We start from the raw sequence: 19,722 nt of genomic DNA, 5'->3' as shown, positions 1-19,722 counted from the left end.
GTGGCAGTTCTATACTAGGCTGGCTTTGGTATACGTGTGAAAACAGTACATAGCCCGCTGTGTATACTGATACTGATCGCATAATATCACTAGTTTATCATCATTAGTGAGCTACATAGTGCGTTTACCTTGAATATATATTGAATATTTTGATGATACTCTTTTGTCAACTTAATGATACACTTCAGTCAACCGAATCGAACGCTATATATCAATGATAGGTGACCTTCGTCAGTTATAGGACATATTCACGCGTGCCTTCTCGCTTCCCTCATGTAACAGAGATTCTGGAAGTCGTCACCGCGCCATCCGATCAGAATACGAATCTTTGAAGTGCTGATGAGCAATGAACCCGCAATCTAATCTGGGAGATTAGGTCCCGCCGGCCGTAGAACAAGGCTGCTCTCAAACAGGCAAACTCCTGTCCTACAAAAGGACCGGATTTGACAAGTCTGTTAAAACCCCTGAGCACATCCTGGAGGACAGTCCATCCCTTGATGACTGACCGAGTGGAAGCCTGGTCAGAGCCAGAATCATTGCAACAAAATATGGGAACAGAAACAGAGCTACCCCGCACTGCCGCATTTCTAAGAACAAACCATGTGAAACCTTAATTAGCTGAACAAAGAGGATGAAACAAGAAAAGTGACAGGCGAGCACGGCTGTTATTACACATGTGTAGGCCAAGGCTTCTTCTCTTGACGCCTGTGTTGCACGAGCTTTTTCATAAATGGTGAAAAAAGGCTCCGCAATGTTGTGTGCTCGTATTGATCTACCGTGGGCGGTTTGATGAACCAATATAATACGTGGATATGAGGAGTATTATATAGCACGACAAATGTCAACATAAAAAAAATGCTATGAAGGATCATGGCTTTAGAACTTCAAGGAACACTGTCTCAATACATCATGAACCTCAGCAGTACTGAATGCACTCGTCAACAGTAGTCCCTTGATAAGACTAGCGTGAACAGAAGGAAGGTACGTCATAGAGACGGAGAAGGGCGGCGTGAAAGGCAATGAAGGCGATGGACATGATGGAGGCGATCACCAATGATGCCAGTGAGAATGATTCGATATTTTATGAACCTCCTAAACAATCGCTGCATATTATTCGGTTTCACCTATGCTATTGGCATCATCTGTTCAGCGCTCGCTACCGCCTGTTGATGTGCTGTCTCTCGAGTAGAGAGATCTGAAGCTATTGGATATATCGATTCGATTTCGTATCCTCATGTCTGGAGGAGACGCTAGACTTCCTGTACGATCGACGCCAAAGCGGCGGGCTTGGGCTAAACAGCAGATCATTATTCTTTATCAGCTACACTCAGTCTTCCAGCATGAAATTAGTGAATCTCCGTTCTTTAGTTAGTTTGCTACAAATACGGACGATCCAAGAGCCATTTCTTTGGCTGTTTTTGCTTGATTTATAGTTTATTGATCTACATTTCTGCTTCATTTACAACTCTTAGAATACTTTAAGACGCAAATTCTTTTGTGGCCTATCTCGTGGATTTCGCGAATAACAGTGAAAACTTATCATGGTTGAAAACACCTTTACGATGATAATTGTCTATCACAAGTGCTCATATGAAGTTTTTTACGTGATTCTGTTCCATGACGCCATGTAATCTTTTTCTGCGTTAGCATAACAGTTCGATAAACTCTGAACCACACTATCATTTGCAAGTGTGAGATTCTGTGTCCACCTGGTCAATGGCTTTAGTATCCGGTCTCATCCTTCCCAATGTCACACGTCCGCTCGAATGCAGGATAATCCCCAGGTGGAGGCGGATCCCTTCATTAGGCGCATTACGAAGCCCTGATGAGCCCCAGCCTTCGCTAATAATATCACTATTAGAAGGTGAACATCAGTTCCATCCCATTTAGGTGATTTCAACGGTGGTCAGGGAACATGCTCCAATCGACGGCTGATTGGTTGTGTTATAATATTGACATCGCCGACTTGATAGAAGACCGGCAATGTGGCAGCTGTATGGTGGCCTTCGGTAATGATCAGCGAATACTATTAGCAATATTGCCATATCTCATACTTTTCAATCATGGTTGGTGTGAGGTGATAGCGGGCTTCCTGTACTAACATGCCATTCCAGTCGCTACAATGAACAACTCGCATTTTTAGTCCCAGCCTCACCCGAAATCCATCCCAGTTAGCCCTATTTGTTGAAAAACCGAGGTCCATCGGGGGTCTCTGATAAAGAGCAATTTATGAACAACTTATCAAACGACGAACACCGAGCAAAAATTTCGTAACTATAATAGGCCTACTATATGCAGCACACTGCAACGTGGCTGAGTTTACGTGTAAAAGGCCTTGGCGTAACAGAATATCACTGCATTTTGTGAGTCTACATAAACAAAACTTACCACACCAACTGTGCCAGGCTGTTCGCGTCTAGATGCTTCCACGACTACACCCAAACCAATACAATCATCGTGTCCACACCCAGTCGTCTGATTTCGTATCATACGATTTCAAACTATAATTTGATTCACCTAAAGCCTCACATCCTGGCGAAAGCCTCACAGCCCATGAGACCACACAACCAATGAAATCAAGCCCATGTCGGCCTATACTTCTACGAAATTGGAACGAGGTCGACGATTTGCGACACTGCCCAGCTTCCAAGAAAAGGGCAGTGTGTAGGCCCTCATCGAGTTGACGAAACGGAACGGAATGACGGAATAATGGATAATAAGTTCGATAACAGTATCAACTGCCCCGAAAGTTAGACGTGTCAGCCCATTCCAGTGCAGTAATACCCGACAATTCGATGAGGACCCGACCCTTTCAATTACGTTCAATTATATTTCGACGGCATCTTTTTCATTCGTAGCCTCAATAACTTGCGTTGACCTCAATAACTTGCACATAACTTGCACAGTTACTATGCAGTCAACGCTATAAACGTGAGGGAACCGAAACCATGCGAACGATTCATCTTGAGGTGGTGGCAAGTTTGATAGAACCGGGTGGTGAAATCCAATGTTTAAATATGAAGTATCTGGAATGCAAGACCCGGTAAATTTGAATACCCCATGATTATATGTGGCCTGCAGGAAATCAGAAATTGCACGGGTCCTTGTGTAGTTATACATGTACAGGTAGGTTTTTTGGATTGAAAGGTAAAAAATATGCCAATGAGTGATGCGAATGATATATCCAATTTCTCACTTTACCTTGGCATTGGAGTGGTACAAGTTCAACATGAATTCCTCTCCGCAATAGAAACTCTGGTGAACCAAACACGAATTTTCTTATCAAAATATTTTCGCATCTACCTTGAATCTGTCCAATTGAGGTATTTGTTTTAACCAACCCAATGCTTGCTTATTCTTGCAGGTGTGATTATGAACAACTATGGAGATGAAATCATCCTGGACCCGAAGCTAATAGCCAGGCACTATCTAAAAACGTGGTTCTTTTTAGACCTGATCAGCTCTATACCGCTGGATTACATTTTCCTGATGTTTGACGCGGAAACCAACTTCAGTCAGTTAATCCATGCTGGTAAGTCACTTTAATTACCTTTTCATTCAAACTGCATTAGTAAGCAATCCATGAAGACATCGCCTTTAAAGTCCAAAGCCTACTTCAGTGCGGGAGCGACATATCGATATCGCGGTGGTGAATCAAAGCTTAAGCTTATTTTTTCGCACGCGATTTCGTTCATGCATAACTTATAGCGTGGACTACTTTGCCGTTGTTCAGGGAAATAGAAGGGGTGATAGCTAACTATGTAATCACCCCGTCACCCCTTCCAATAACTTGATCAACTGGTAATACGGCAAGCGCGATTAGTTATGCATGAACGATTTTGCGTTTCACTCTGAATTCCGTCTATGATTTCTTGCAAGTAACTGGCAATGTTCAGACATGCAGGCTACTATCAATCATTGACTCCTCGTTCTTATTCTTCTAAACTGTATTCTGCCACTTATTGTCAAGGACCAAAATGTAAAGTGCCATTTGTTGGACATGAATAATTAAACGCCGAAGTACCCGGTCGCTGGCGTTCGCTCCTCTCTTTCCCAGCTCTAAGATTGACGGATTAGGCAATGAGAAACTGCGAGGGAGTTGAGCATTCCCAGACAGAGTCAACGCTCGTGGGGGAATGTATTCGGCAAAAAGACAATGGGACGAAAAGTATGTCTACCTATTGTCAGATGCTTATTCATCACGTGATATCAACCTCTCAGGAGGTCAGGATCACGACGGCGAGAGCTGATTAGACGGGAAAAGATATAATGTCAAAGACTGGTTCCCTGTTGTAGTGGACAGCTAGGAATAGTCTAGTCATCTTTGACACTATAAGCTCCAAGCCTCGCTTGCTGCAAAGATGCCTAAAGCGATTAAACCCATTTGATTAGGTCTGCGAGACTGTTCTGATAATTTGTGATCAACCTACCACTATTTACTGCGAGTTGTGTTTCAGTAGCAAACGGACACAGCAAGGTACTGGAAACTGCCTAAAAAGTATTTCCGATTGAGAGATCGATTTTGCTGCCAGCCACCACTGAAGAAGGCACAGGTGAACAGCCGTATACCTTTCCCCATGATTCTTTCGACCAAGTATCGATTGACGTATAACTGTTTACGTTCGGTGAACAACCTCCGAGTACTGGCAAGAAAAAACGATGGAGGTGAAGAACGGCCTCCAGTAATACCTCTTTCCCACGATCAGGCAAAAAACGAAGACTGTATCATAAATATCTACAGTAGCTATTCAGATTAGACGGTTTGGTACATCCAGGGTCGCTTTGGCTTTCCAGGCATTTTTACCGTTCATCACGTACGTTTCCTTTTCATTACAGCCCTCCCCACCCCCACCGCCACCCCCTCGATGTCACACACACACACTTATATCCATTGCATTTAGTGTCAACCATTGGAATTTCATCCCATTGTCAAATCCCACATCATAGAGAAGCAACAGTGCCATCTGAGAATCTATGATGGCAACAAACTGTCTCATCACCCACGTATGAAGAAGGTTACCAGTAATCAATGAGTATGATGATGACCGTCATTGGAACAAACCTTTAGCGTGTTCGACTCTCAACCGCGCTTTCCGTGGCACTCATCAAAGATGTACGCAGCGAAGGTGAATCCACGTCGCGCCAGGCCTGTGTCAAGTATTCTCTTCGTAGTAGAGGTCCCGATTTCTGGGACTGGATTTACGCAGTTTGTAGCATCAAGTATTGTTAAGATTAAGACCAGATTTCCAACCGTGGTAGAAAACTGTCTGCCCCGGAAATGTGTTGAATCCCCATTACTTAATTTGAGCTGAGGCTGTTCAGGATGATGCTTCCGTTCAGTACTTAACATTCAACAGCAACAGTATTTGCTCAGGTTGCTATGGTAAGAATTCCCTATTGGAAATATCGGGTAACATTCTGATCATCGTTGCACGTGAATCGAATACCTTCATTCATTCCCGTCTCTGACATCCTACAAACAAGGCATCTCTTTACAGGATATCTGTGGTAGCTAGTAAGACTATTTGGTTACATTACCACCAATAAACATTGAATAAATAAATAAGAGCTTTTCAAGGTAAAATATATCGAAGTTACTTTTTCACATTCGCTTACCCATGAGCATGCAGGTTCAAATGAGTCAAAGTGACATTTTTCGAAGTTCGAGTTTGTTTCCAATTCAAAGATAGATAATAAAAGCCACTTTCCTCGGGATCCGAGGTTGTCTCACTTCGTCTAGATATGAATTAGTGGATTCAAATCTCAACTGAGGTAAGCTTATACATGTAAGAGATAGTCACATTAACATCAAAGGAAATATCATGTCCCTGGCGAGATAATTTCGGTTGAAGTGGCCACGGGTGACAAAGAGCCCAGTTGGACAGACATTGCGACTGCCCTGGGGCCAGACAGAGAGTGTGTTGCATCAGTCTAGCGACCCACCTAACCGCATCGACCACTATCGGTTGAGACAAAATCCAGCACTACAATACAACCATGGCAACTCTCATTGACGAGCTCGATCGATCAATGTGCCATTCCTGCTCTGGTTTAATCTTGGAAAGTGCTCTCGTACAAAGTAGACGTTTCCATGGCTGGGGTCAGAGCAGCCTAGACTTACCCGAGAAGTTAGAGGTATTGCAGAGACTCTGCAAGGCTAAACAAGCTCGGAGAAGAAACCAAAGCTTTTGCAGAAAAACTGCAAGGCCATACAAGCTCGGAGACGGGGCTAGAGGTATTGCGGATAAACCGCAAGGCTAAACCAGCTCGGAGAAGAGGCTACATCGATCATGTCTATTGCAGATACATTTGTAAACCGAAAGGCTAAGCGTGCTCGGAGAAGAAGCTATAAAATGCTTATTTCAAAAATGACAAATCTCCATTTTTCACTTTTGGTGCATTTGACTGGTCTTGCCAGAACTAGCGTATTTAACTGGGCTTTCCAGGACAGGTCCCGATCGATCAATGCCGTGCGTAATAAGGCAACTGGTTGGAGTAATTTGAATATAGTTCTTGCAAAAATCGAACGCGGCAGTGCGATACGTTGCATTCGTTTCAGAGAGAGAGGTTGGCCGGGAGCGCAAGCAATTTCGAGAACTGTGATCGAAAGTGATACCCGTCATCTTGAACAATACCAGCGTATGAATATCTCTATAATGGTTGAGTTTCTTTAATTTGGAAATATCAATTTCGTAGGCCAGCCGTCGCGCGCCGTCGTCAGCCCACGCCATTAATCATTACGATTATCGATCGGGCAAGTTGGTGTTCATGAATTAAACAAGAGATGTTGGATGTAGGAGATACAGGGACAGACAAGCATATGGCTGGGCTTCTCTCGGCAAACTGGTGATGTGCCGTGTACAAAATACTCAGGATTACACCCTATTTAGTATGCTAAAGCAATCACAAACCAACACGCTGAAACACTTCTGGCAAACACAGACAAAATAGGTGAGTTTTTTCGCCTTTTATTCCCGTCTCTTTCTATCAATCTATGTCACACAACTAGATGGCTTTTGTACTGACATGCGCATTGCTGAGCAACGCTATACATTGGTAAAATGGATGGCGGTAAGATATTTACCATCATCGTAGTCATGAAGATTGCTAGTCGTAATTGGTTTCAAATGTGTCCTTTCCTCGAAGATGCCTCAGCCAGTAGCCGTGATTATTCATTTATTCCCAGACGATTTCTTCACTGGTGGATTTGTTATTGGTTGCTACATCGTATGTAATGGTATAGGACGTATAGACATGCACGTGGTATCAAATACATGAAAAAGGGGAGGTATCCGAATCTGACGCTATGATATACCGGTAGTGTCGGACAACTCTCCTTTCTCATTCATCCGACTGGCAGCTGGGTACATTGTTGTGGCACAGGCTATCTAAGACTCTGACTGTCCGTGACCAGTGAACATGACTTCGATGATCATGCAGGGGACGCTTTGGTTTACCATTATTTTCGTTGATTCCATAGTTGAAGTAAAACTGAGCCCAATTAGAATGTTACCAATCTTGTGGTATTTGGTTTGATATGTTGCCTTGCTGACCTTTTGGGCTTTCTTATTCACAACAGAACCCAATAATATAGGGATGGCATTCGGGGATGGCATATGGGGATTACATGTATCAGTCCAGCTTGACCAGTCCGACACCCGTTCAACAGCCGGGTGGTCGTCTTTCACTTGTCATACACCTGGGCTCGGGTCACTTGCACAATGCCATCGGTCTTATAACATGATCTTGGTAGATCTGTCGTGAGCGACGTCGATCCTAGGAAGCCATACTTGACCATGCCGAACGTTTTGGCAGCTAAGGAGTGGGTTTACCCCTGGGATTATCACAAGAAAGAAGATTATGCCATGATAACAGAAATAAGCATGTTCTTCTCTGTCAACATTGAAAAATTGTTTAAGACTTGAAGGTTGTATTTATGTATAGCAACATACAGTCCCGGCATTGCTGATGCGTATTCTGGATGTCCTAGTCCAGACGGCGGACTACATCAGCGATCAAATATTGGCTCAGCTTCATTAGCCTAAAGACTGAGATTAGTTTCTCGTTCATGCTTTGTTCGAGTAGGATGATTAACTCTCTTGGGAATATCCATGCACTTTAGGAAGGACTGTTCCGTTAGATGACAACGTGTTGGTGATATTCTACTTTCGTTGAAGATGGTCCCTCAAGATTGGTGTCTAATGTCAACATGAGACAGCACAGTACTGTATTATACATCATGTTATTACCGTCAACATACAGCTTACCATGGCCAATATGAACCATATTTCACATTATCATCAGCCACTACATACTTGGCGCGTGAAATGGAAGGGTACTAATAACAGCCCCTACACATTGGTATGTTGGCTGGCTGCCTGCATCCAACAACGACTCTGATGACTTGCCTCGAGCTACAAGAACCCGGATGTCACATCAGTCCTCAATAAGGCAATATCATATTGGCGGCGTTGATTGACTGTTAATGGAGAAGTGACAGCCAGCTCGTTATGTTTTTGTTACGAGAACCGTCAACACATCGACTAGTGAACCAGAACTTGCCAGTTCAAATCTACCGACCTGCAGGAAAGGTGTTTCGTGGGAGTGGATGTAATCAAGATTTGCCCTGACTACCCTCGGATGAGACATCACAATGGGAGCTTTGGCCAATAGGTGTGAGCGGGCTTTGTTTAAAGACAATAGGCCGTGTATTGGGCTAATCCTAAATTCTTTTAACTGCGGGGTAAGAGGGAAAAGAAACCTATTGTTTATTACAGCAGCTGGGTGAGACAGTAAATAATGATAATACCCTCCAACCTTGTTAGGCTGCAAGCTCATTGTCTGATCGAATAGGCAGAATGGCTGAAGCCAGATTTCATTGCCAGCAGTTGCACAGTTGGCGTTCCTTGAGTGCTTTCACTTATTGTTTTAATGAATCTCGACGCGTAATGCCTACTACCCACAAAAGAAACAACCTTTGATTTGAGTTGAAACAGACAGACTCATCTTAAAATACGTGAACGCGTTTTCTTAAATTGAATTTCAACCAGTTGGATGCCACCTCTCGCAATTCATTTCATGTATAGCGGATCGGTGTCCAAACTGTCGAATTCCTAACATATCTCAGAATAATGTGTTCAAACCTTTCTCTTGGTAGTGTGAAGTCTTGTTTAAGCAGTGTCTTTGTCAGTGGTTGATGATTTTCGTTCTTCTTTCAGAAAGAAATCCATATCAAAGACCTTCAACTGTGACTGTTCCTGCCTGCGGTATTCATCTCATTAAAGACACGATATTTGACTTGATCAATCATTATTTCTTGTTTATGTGTGCCATTGATTTACACAGAAGTCGACACTGACCAGACGAGAACAGCAATGCTACGGTGGCATATTAGACTCAGCCAAAGCTAGTCACCAAAGACATAAACCTCCTCTGCTCCTTAACCCGCCCGAGTTCACTCGATGTGTAATTCGTACTGTCTTTTCTCTCACACTTCAGGTCGAGCACTCCGTATTCTTAGGTTGGCCAAGCTGCTTAGTTTACTCCGACTCCTGAGACTGTCCAGGCTGGTCAGATATGTTAGTCAGTGGGAAGAGGTGAGTATGCTGTGTCCGAGGAGACTCTTCATCGATGTGCGGCCGGCCTCCGATTGCATTGTGCACACTCGTACATGACAAATGTGTTGATCCTTAAAGCTCAGTCAGGGTGATCTGATGATTACTGTATTTCGGCAAATCTACTGAAACATGGGATGAGTGCATTAGCCACTTTTATGATTCAACAAGTCATGCCATAGTCATTTCGTGTAAAGCAAAGGCAGCTGTGTCATCTTGCTGTAGTACCAGTAGGTATCGAAGAAGACTTCACACAAGCAGTCGGGGGCGTGGGCTCCATCACGAGCCAAGTGCATCAATACCTTGAACAGCAACACCTATGCCGTTGCCCTGAATAAAATATGGTTTTGTATCAAGAGAGTGAACGTATGCGCGCAGCTATTGTCCCGTGGTGAATGACCCCACCTGTTCCTCTCCTGCGCAGCACAACATTCCTTCGACCCTCTTATAACTAACTCCTCCTGCCATCGTGGCATGCTAACCGTAGTGGCTAGGCGGTCCCAAAACTAACCAGGTGTATATATGCTTATCTTAAGTTACGAGGCGACCAGTGTAGCTGCACTGTTATCTCCGCACTAAAGTTCGATTCAGTTTTCTTCGGAAGCGGTTGACAGGCAGTTTTTGCAACCCTTAAGAAGTACCCTATGTACGAATTATGTAAACGCGGCACCCAGTCGATTGACTGTACAAGAGTAGGGACTAGATGTCTGGTGACAATAGGCCCCCGATCTTTTCTCGAACGGATTTTGTGCGGGAGAAATGCACTCCTTACACCCCTCGATTTCACAAGTCACAAAAGATCGAGCGGGCCTATTGTTACTAAAGACCGAACGGGCCTATTGTTACTAAAGATCGAGCGGGCCTATTGTTACTAAAGATCGAGCGGGCCTATTGTTACTAAAGACCGAACGGGCCTATTGTTAATAAAGATTAAGTTGGTCTATTGTTATTAAAGATCGAGAGGGTCTGTTGTCACCGGTAATCTACTCCCAATCTGATTGTGTCTGTGGTAAAGGTATATCATGGACGATATTTTGGAAAATGTCCCCGATTACTCGTACCACTTATAAAAGATTATTAAAGAGTGTCACGTACGTGCTTCGACAACCTCCAATTTATTTGTTTTGCGCTAATGGTATCAGTTTTGGATGCACTGTAACATGGTAGAAAGAGTAATATTACGTATCTGTAGAGTACAATTGAACTGTATAGAATTTATCAGAACAGCAGGACTTTAGACTAGGGTACAAAACAGTTGCGTCCAATCATCTTCGTCCCCATTAGACTACTCGTGATTGGCTAGAACTGAAATTAGTTTAGTGTGATTGATGATAACGGATACATCGCTTAGAAACTAATCCCGTTCTAATCCCACCAGTGCCCGTGCTGCACAGTTTCGCCCCTTGAGAGATGCATTGTAGTGTACTGTAATGGGTAGGCTGAGCAAATCAAATTACTACATGTATCTAGTGTACTCATTACTCATTGCGCTTTATCATTTTCATTATGCCGAAAACTCCAAGGAGCGAGTGGTGGTTATGTTGCCTGGAGGCCAGAATTGACTATATGAACACGAGAGCCCTGCCCATAGAGTAAGGTCGGGGTTGCTGTCTCCTTGAAGTATGCCCAATATTTTTCATCTGCTGAGGTCAGTGGTCGCGTAGGCCGGTTCAGAGTAACAATTGTGTCAGAAAAATAAGTACTGTTACAAATCTAGGGTTTTATTTTTACTAAGGCATACTTGGTACAACAGTTGGTTCAACAGTTAAGGATAATTCTATATACTGTACCTTCAGGTAAGGACTTTGATTCCATTACATTTCAAAATCTTCTAAACTTCAAATTTCATTTCTTTTCTACATTTTTACTCTGTATGGTTGAATGTATTTTGCAGTGTGCTTTTCTCTCCAGTCAAGCTAACGATCATGTAATGAAAAAGTGGGCTTGATTTTTTTACAACGATCGATGGGGACTTTTTTACTGTGAAACTGCTGACTATTTTTTCATACTAAATTTGACATTGATAACATAAATATGATCGAGTTAATCCTTTAGTACTCGAGTTTGTGTGGTATCAAATAGCGATATCGGCGTGGTGGAATGAGTACCGCGATTGTCCATTCGCCCTAGCATGTTGATCTCCTCTGAAACTTCTTCTCCCACTTCACTCTTCGGAGATGCCCCCGGTAATTGATGTATAACGATTTTTCCTTCGTGTTGCGGACAGGCGGTGGTAAGAGAATTTTGTCGGTGTCTCTAGCTTTTAGGCAGTCATTGTTAAACAGAAGTTCAGATGTATTTTATTTCCTTTAGTTACGAGGATGTGTATACAATGAACTTGCTGCGAAAATGTTGGTTAATGCTGTAGAAAGGTTTGGCTTCACCTGCATTTGCTGGAGAAAAGGTTCAGTCATTATCAGTGAATGGTACCTTGACAGTAATGCGGTAAAAGGGAGCCTTTGAATTCAGCATTTGCTTTGTTTTCTATCGTATATTGCGTTATATTGGTCCTTCATTTCTATTCTACATGTACACTTTACATTCTTAAGCACTGGTTGAGGGTTTTATATGTATTAGTTCGACATTTCTGCATGTTTTACGATGTTTATATCATACACTTTAGACTAGTAGTGAGTTGCCCCTGGTAGTTGTTTCGTTCGCAAAGCAACGAATGTCAATGCGAACACGATCCAAAGCGATAAATATTGAGACGTGTCCTTATAACCTTGTGTAAATCGTTACAGTATCCTTCTCCCTTAGTATCTCTTGGCTGAAGATTATAGATGTATCATAGTTGAGTTACTACATAATAACCTATTCAACCAATAGGGCAAACGTTAGGATAATGTTTGCACAACCGACGTGGCTACTACGATTAGACGCATGCTTTTGAAATACTAGAACGATTTGCAGAGTCGTGGTCAATGTGATCGGCAAATCCTTAAGGAGACTCATTTCATCTATTTCAACACTGTTTCGTGAACGGATAAGCTGATGTTCAAGACAATTGCAGGTTTTCCATATACCGCTGATACAATGTTGTATCTTTAAGTAAATAGTACATGTAATTCTAAATTCTAAAACATTTACCTTTTTGTTCGAGACACTCTGAGACACTCATTTCTGTTATAAACACGTGCATTCACTTGTCATGCTTTACATCGCAAACTGTCTGCTTCTGGGCTGGTCTTACATCATGGTACATGTACTTCGTTTTTGCACGTGTACTTTGGCGTGTTTTTTTGCTTACCTTCTTTCAGAGTCAATGCAACAGTCGACACGTCTAAGAAAAGTGGGGCCGGATACATCCTTTTGTTTTGAAATCCAGAACGAACTACTCTATCCTTTCCATTGAAATTCATTTCATTTGATAACGTGTTTGCTTTATTATTAGTTCAGTGCATGTTACGATAATTAGATGCTTAGACGAAGGGTCTTGAATGCTACATGAACTCTTTATGTAGTTAAGTTCTGGTGTCTCACACTTTGGTTTAAACTTGATCGTGTTTTGATAAAGACAAAAAAGTCAAGTAAGAATTATTTGATTGGATGAGCTACTGTGCCGAACAAGATGATAAATTAAACCATGGTATCAATCAAATCGTGGATCGTTTTGAGGTCAAACTGCTGGTGTGGTGTTGACGACTGGTAGTACACCTCGCTGAATCATTGAAAGACTCTGGCTGGATCAAGCATTCCTTCTATCTTACCTCGATTGCACGTTTACAAAATCCGGATATGCCGACCTGTCTTTCTTCAGATCATTATACAGGATTTGGTCCTGAGTTGAAACAGAGTCTTGAAAGACTCTGTTTGAAAGAAACTATCGCTCTGTGCATAACCACGACCATATCATGACTACATACTTTTACTTATGAGGTGACTTCACTACTGATACCAGATGTGGTCTATCCAATGTATGGCCGACACAACATTCGTCCATTCTCAGACTGTTGCTGAATCCTTTAGAAATAAGTCTGAAGTCTCTGTGGAATGTTTTATTAAAGTTGAATGACACTTCCGTCGAATTGATGGTACCTTTATGTTTCTAACGTGTAAATATCTCGGTATTTTAGACATGGAATCCCACGGAATCGCGTTCATTAGGAGGAGGCGTTAGTAAGGGAAAACGAAAGGCAACTATTATATTGTATATCGGGATTGCATAGATACTTTAATTTTTTGTATACATCGTTTTCATGACGTAATGGTTGGGCGCGTTTGACAAGAGACTATGCGTGGAAGTGGCTGCGAGAAAGTATTTGCAACTGACTCCCGTAAATTAAGCGGAGTGCATTCCGTCTTACCACTGGCGACAACATCTGGTTCACTTTTGCAGAAACTGACGCAAAATTTACGGTATCTTGAACACAGTTTTATCCTACAGTTTTAGCAATTTCGCTCAGACCAAACTCAATACTCAGGTATATCACAAACTGTCGCCCTTCTACGAGTTTTCTCCGTCGTTGAAATGCTGTGACTGTCTCTGTTGCTATCTAATATTACGTTGTGAAGATGATATATAGAACAACTGAGCACCTCTAGAGCTGAACCAAAAGTCAAGCTTCTCTCCTCAATACAAAGCGTGGGAAACTTTGCGAAGAAATCATGAAACAACAGAATCGTCTAATGAGCGTCCTGTCAACATCATCGATTGTTAGCGCATGCCTATACAATGATCATTTTATTCGTTTGTTCGAATCGACTACATCACTCGCCTGGAAAGAAGTTCACCGATATATCAGATTGGTCATGTTAATTTTCGTGCACGCATTTTTTTCCTATTGATTTCATTTTTTCAATTTCAAAAGCTTTTGCGATACTTCTGAATGCATGTGATTCAATATGACTAACCAGGCTACAACACTTAAGCAAAAATTGGGGTACTGTACCCGAATGCGAAGGGAGAGAAGTAAGGACAACGGCTCTATGGAATGCATTACACATTTAGGTTACACTGAATGACTTATGCAAAGTAGATGGCTTGCGCTGTTCTCGGCAAGAGGAAATTAGTATGTGTGCGGAGGATTTTGTTTTCGAAAGTATTTTCCTTTATTTAGCATTTGACACTTCGTCTGTAGGATAACTTTTCTCTGCTAGCTACAATAGGTTTTTCATGATAGAGTGCTTGGTGTTCTAATTTGAAGATGTTGTAAATTCTTTCTCTGAAGCATTGAAAGTGTATGACACGTTATAGGTGTTTTTCAAAGAGATGTTCTCACAGAAAAAGGTAACTTGGTTCAGACGCTGTCAACACAAATGACCTGCACCGTCCACGAACTTGCAGTGGCCGCGTCGTTCGATTTTTGTGAGAGATATCTTTGAGTTTTAAGTATGGTGAGGTTGCCATGCTCATCACTCAATTAAGTGTGTATTAATGGGCTTTATTGATGATTTATAGGCTTTGCATGTGGAACTCTTTTGTTTGTGCACGCCAAGCAACGAACACACGCCACATGTATTCTATCAACCATCTCACAATACACTGGGTACCGATATATCAAATATACCTTTTCACTTTAACATATGGTATTTATACCACAAATGAAATGAAGCTAGTACATTTGAAAAAAGGTCCTCGTCATATTATATTATCTGTGTAGCTTTCAGCTCGTGCTCCTCGCATAGGGGTATTAGTCTCTTGTAGTGTCGTCCGATGACGGAGGGTCCAGCTACGTGGTTCCGGCCGATCCTGGCATTGAAGTCCCCTCTGATCCTTCATGCAGTCTTTAGAGGTCTCTCATTTGGTTTTGCTCCGTCTGGCAGCTGAATGGGTGATAAGGCCTGGCCAGACATAGCGGACCAGAGAGGGTTTGGGATTCTGGATGACCATGTCCTCCAAATGAAGAAAGTTCGTTTAAAGTCTAATTAAATTGCTATTTAAGCTCATGCAGAAAACACGATACAGGACGCTTACAGATTACACATTGCCGCTCAACATGGCCGATGCGTAAAATTTCCGCTGTATACGGTTTTGATTATGTAGGCGACACCACTTTTAACAAATCGATTTTAAGCCATCGTTGCACTGAAGAACTTTTTTTCTGTGCAAAAGAATGATGGATAGTTGGATTCTTTCCAAAATGACTTATGGAGGAAAGACGATTCAATGTGTTAGAATCGTTGAACTTCAAACAGCTGGGTAGGTGAGGAATCGCCGTATGATACGAAAGAATGGCCACATATCCAAAGCCATATTCGCAGTATTCATGGTTAGATGTCCTGGCCTATCAAACGTTGATCCAGTTAAAAGATAAAGTACACGACTCACTGACGAATTACCTTCAACATGTACATGTACATGTACAAGACGACGTCCAGGTCACGATCGAGTACGAAGCATAAACGATTACAGTGTTGATTTTCTTGCCGTGCCAATCTTAACGGTTGCTAGCATCAACTATGATCTTTCAGCAGCAGCTCCTGTGTTTGTTCAGTGGTTACGGCCTAGGACGTTCAGCCTTGGTCGACAGCAGTTATCGATCCGGAGGAGCAATCTATAGCAAGCCGTATCTTCAACACATGCTGTACATGTACATGTACATCATGCTTGCCAACATCACATTTGAACCAATATTGCCCTCGTATTGAAGCAACAGGGGAGGTCCCTTGATGCGACATGCTATATTGTCACTAGTCATGGCTTGCATCGAAGTGACATCAGGCGTCGATGTTTCAGTATAGATTGGTTTGTAGTAGGTTTGATGCATTTTGATTCTTGAGATATAGTGTATTCTTCGGCCGTGTGATGGTAGTTTTACCAGATGCCCAGTTGTGCTGACAGGCAAAGATATACACTCACTAGGTTTTTGAGCTTGTGAAAACCTCCATTTCCCTAAAAACCCTCGAGGAAGTGCATATTTGCGTTGGCTGAAAACCCTTACAGATTTTGCAAAGACCTTTACTTCAAGATTGTGACTTGGCCTGCATGGTTTTATGTGGCCTCTGGCATTTTGTCTGTCTACATATCGAGACTCTATGGCTTCTATCACCTGAACATTTGCATCATTGCTACCACTTAAACTAATATGTTTTTGATGCGATAAGCTTTAGTTTATCTCACTTCAGTAGTATGCCATAACAAGAACCTGAACTATAGCCAGATCAATTCTAGCCGTGATACTAATACAGTCTGATCTTGATCTCCCCTAAGTTGTACCCCAGTGGCCCACTCCGCATCGTTCCTGTTGATAAGATCAACTCTGGCCGTGAAACTAATGTATTTAAGATTTCACCTGCACTTACGCCGCATCGCTTCGATTTCGTTTGTTCTGATTGAGATCTATCTCCATTAAGTTATCAAGGTTAGTCTACCCTCCTCGAGGTCTGGTTCAACTCAAAAAGGCATTCAGGGTAAAATCTCAACGTTTTCTGAGTAAAATCGTGATATCCGCACCAAGTAAAGCATGAAGGTAGTGAAATTGATTACAACTACTTCTTAGAATACCTCTCATGCAACCTTCAAACTTATTCATATTGGTCCGTATATCCGTGGAGTGTGAAATGATAGTATATAATGATAGTATGAGGACAAAGAACGATATGAAGCAATGTCCCTTCAAGGCCAGCAGATTGGTGTAGATTAGTTTCGTGTGACCCTATCTCTTTATATTAGGCCTGTAGTGGTCGACCCGGGATGTTTGACTGTAACTGCCATACAAGATCAGCAAGACATCAATTTCATTGAGGTTTTTTGTTAGTTTCAGAAAATCTACAGAAATGTTATCTGTGCGGATTGCTGGGAAACTTTAGTGTTGGTTTGAGTAGCATTACAACTATGTTTTTTAACCACTGATGGGATACCGAAGTTCCTTACCAGGTCAACGAAAAGCAATGTTTTAAAATCCCGTGTGGAACATCATGCTATGCTATTGCCGAGCATGACAAGATCTTGGTTGGTTAGACCAGGGTGTTGTAATAGAACGAATAACACAGGTGAATGTTGTTTTGCCAGTTTTATTGAATTCAACAAGAAAACAGAAAAGAAACAAAACACTTCTTTCTAAAGGACTGTTTATTTTAGACTTGAAACAAGTTGGTATTTACATACATACACCGAAATACAGGTTAAAACATTACACAGAAGATACCTAGGAAGTTCTCTAATTCGACGCTTTACTACACTGTTAGCAGTTTCATCGACGTTTCAGTCGAAGCACTACAAACAGAGGTAAAACTCAGAACACTCCCTTCCATGAGGGCTGTATGTTTCTGACTGGAAACACGTCGGCTCAAAGCATTCACATGCACAGAGACAGATTAAAACCATTACGTCACACTTCACACCTCATAAAAAACCCGTACTCGGTTTCAATAGAGCAGGAAGGCGTAAAACAGTCTACGGTATTACAACTCGATGAATAGAGTCACTTCATCACATTCATTCAACCACAAAACTAACGCCTGTTTGAGAGCTAAACGATAGAGTGTTTTCACGGTCAGCCATGTTGGAGGGCAGAACAATGATTTGTTGTACCTGATTTGACTGACTTAATTAAATGCTTCCATGGTCATTTGTGCTTGCTTTATTTTGTCTGTCCCAATCCAGCATGACAGGTGATGACGTCACGAGAAACCACTCTATTGTCCACGCTTCACATTTGAAAGACATTCTCAACTGGTAGTGGGTCATGATACAGGCATTACACAAATGCAGTCACATCAATGGCTACGAGTTTTTGATTTTGAGTAGTGCATCTAAATATACTGTATCCGTCCGTCGGCTGAGTAAATTGACAAAAACATGACGATTTTTCTATCTGTGAACTTTTGTCAACATGGCCACAGTCGGTCAAAATGTAGAGCAGAGTCAAAAGCCTACTATCACAGTGTGCAATGCAGTCATGCTCTGTAATTCAGCTAATCGAACTCTATTGATGACGTCCGGTATGTTGGCTACATGGTCACTGATCTCAGTATTTACATATTCGGTCAATATCAGCCTTCATTGGCGAAGGATACTAATCAAATATATGAGTGATCATTCTGAATGAAAAGTAATCTGCTGGACTTTTTATAGACAGCGGGCGATGACAAGTACATGTACAATTTCTAAAGCAGTCCAGTGCAAGGCACTGGCAAAACAGTTGCAGCAGAGGCTTTCGCGTTTTACTTCGGGTTAAGCAGTGCATTTGGATAAGGTTCTCAGTAAGGCTACCGCCCAATGTCTGATTAGTGCTACATGTACTTCGAATATTGAGAGCTGTAAATGATGATAACATTGACGGTTTACATGTGGCTGACGGTCACAACCACGCTACCAAGACTTAACTGCACCAGGCCACGAACACCTCCAGAATATTTCACCGTTTGCAATGCTTTTAATGTTGTTTTCTTCACAAGCTGGAGCAGATATATCGTACTAATATCTTCACTACTCCGAGGCCATGTATTTCTGTTCGTCATTATACTCTCATTTACATTCTATCTCTGTATTTTTCCAAGTCAATAAACCTAATATTCACATTGTCTTACAGGGTGCTGATGTACCTTTACTAGACCCGTGACTAGAGCGAAGAAAGAGAAGAAAATGATATGATTTTAACTCGTAGCATTCATTACTTCCATTGACAGAGGAATTCATTCTCTTCTGCAGTAGATATTTTGCAATAAGCAGTCGTTGTGAGACAACATTGGCCACAGTAGTAGATTTCCAACCAAATAATAGAATTCATGATCATTGGTAATTTCATGGATGTCATCTAATATTACCCCCTCTTTCTTTCAGTTTTTAAACTTTGCTGGTATGTTCATCCGTATCTTCAACCTAATCTGCTTGATGTTACTTCTCGGCCATTGGAATGGCTGCCTCCAGTTCCTGGTGCCCATGTTACAGGACTTCCCCGCCAATTCGTGGATCTCAATTAACGAGCTCCAGGTAAGAACAGGACAACATCCGGTTGATTCAAAATCTGTGCCAGGGCCGTCCATGAATAAAACAGTAATTCCGGAGCACGTCTCAAGCAACCTTGATGATGTGATTTTTGTAATAACGTCTAACCGGTGAATGCGACAAGTCGATGATGCATAGGCCTACTTTAATTGCATTTTGCTTTCAACAATCTCCTCAGAACCCATATTCGAATGCATACTTCAGATCTGCCTCTTT

The 19,722-nt window shown here is 42.0% G+C and overlaps 1 protein-coding gene across 1 annotated transcript in view; it reads left to right on the top strand.

Moving 5' to 3' along the window:
- The window catches only part of LOC135500220 (potassium/sodium hyperpolarization-activated cyclic nucleotide-gated channel 3-like), a 72,087-nt gene that overhangs the window by 45,408 nt on the left and 6,957 nt on the right, over positions 1-19,722 (top strand). The window contains exons 4-6 of the mRNA XM_064791520.1: positions 3,365-3,532; positions 9,499-9,596; positions 19,342-19,491. Coding sequence (XP_064647590.1) covers positions 3,365-3,532; positions 9,499-9,596; positions 19,342-19,491 — 416 coding nt within the window. The remainder of the gene's footprint in view (positions 1-3,364; positions 3,533-9,498; positions 9,597-19,341; positions 19,492-19,722) is intronic.

The sequence above is a fragment of the Lineus longissimus genome, chromosome 2 (assembly GCF_910592395.1).
Source record: "Lineus longissimus chromosome 2, tnLinLong1.2, whole genome shotgun sequence".
NCBI lineage: Eukaryota > Metazoa > Nemertea > Pilidiophora > Heteronemertea > Lineidae > Lineus > Lineus longissimus.
The sequence above is the reverse complement of the archived record's forward strand: the minus strand, read 5'-3'. Positions and strand labels throughout refer to the sequence as shown.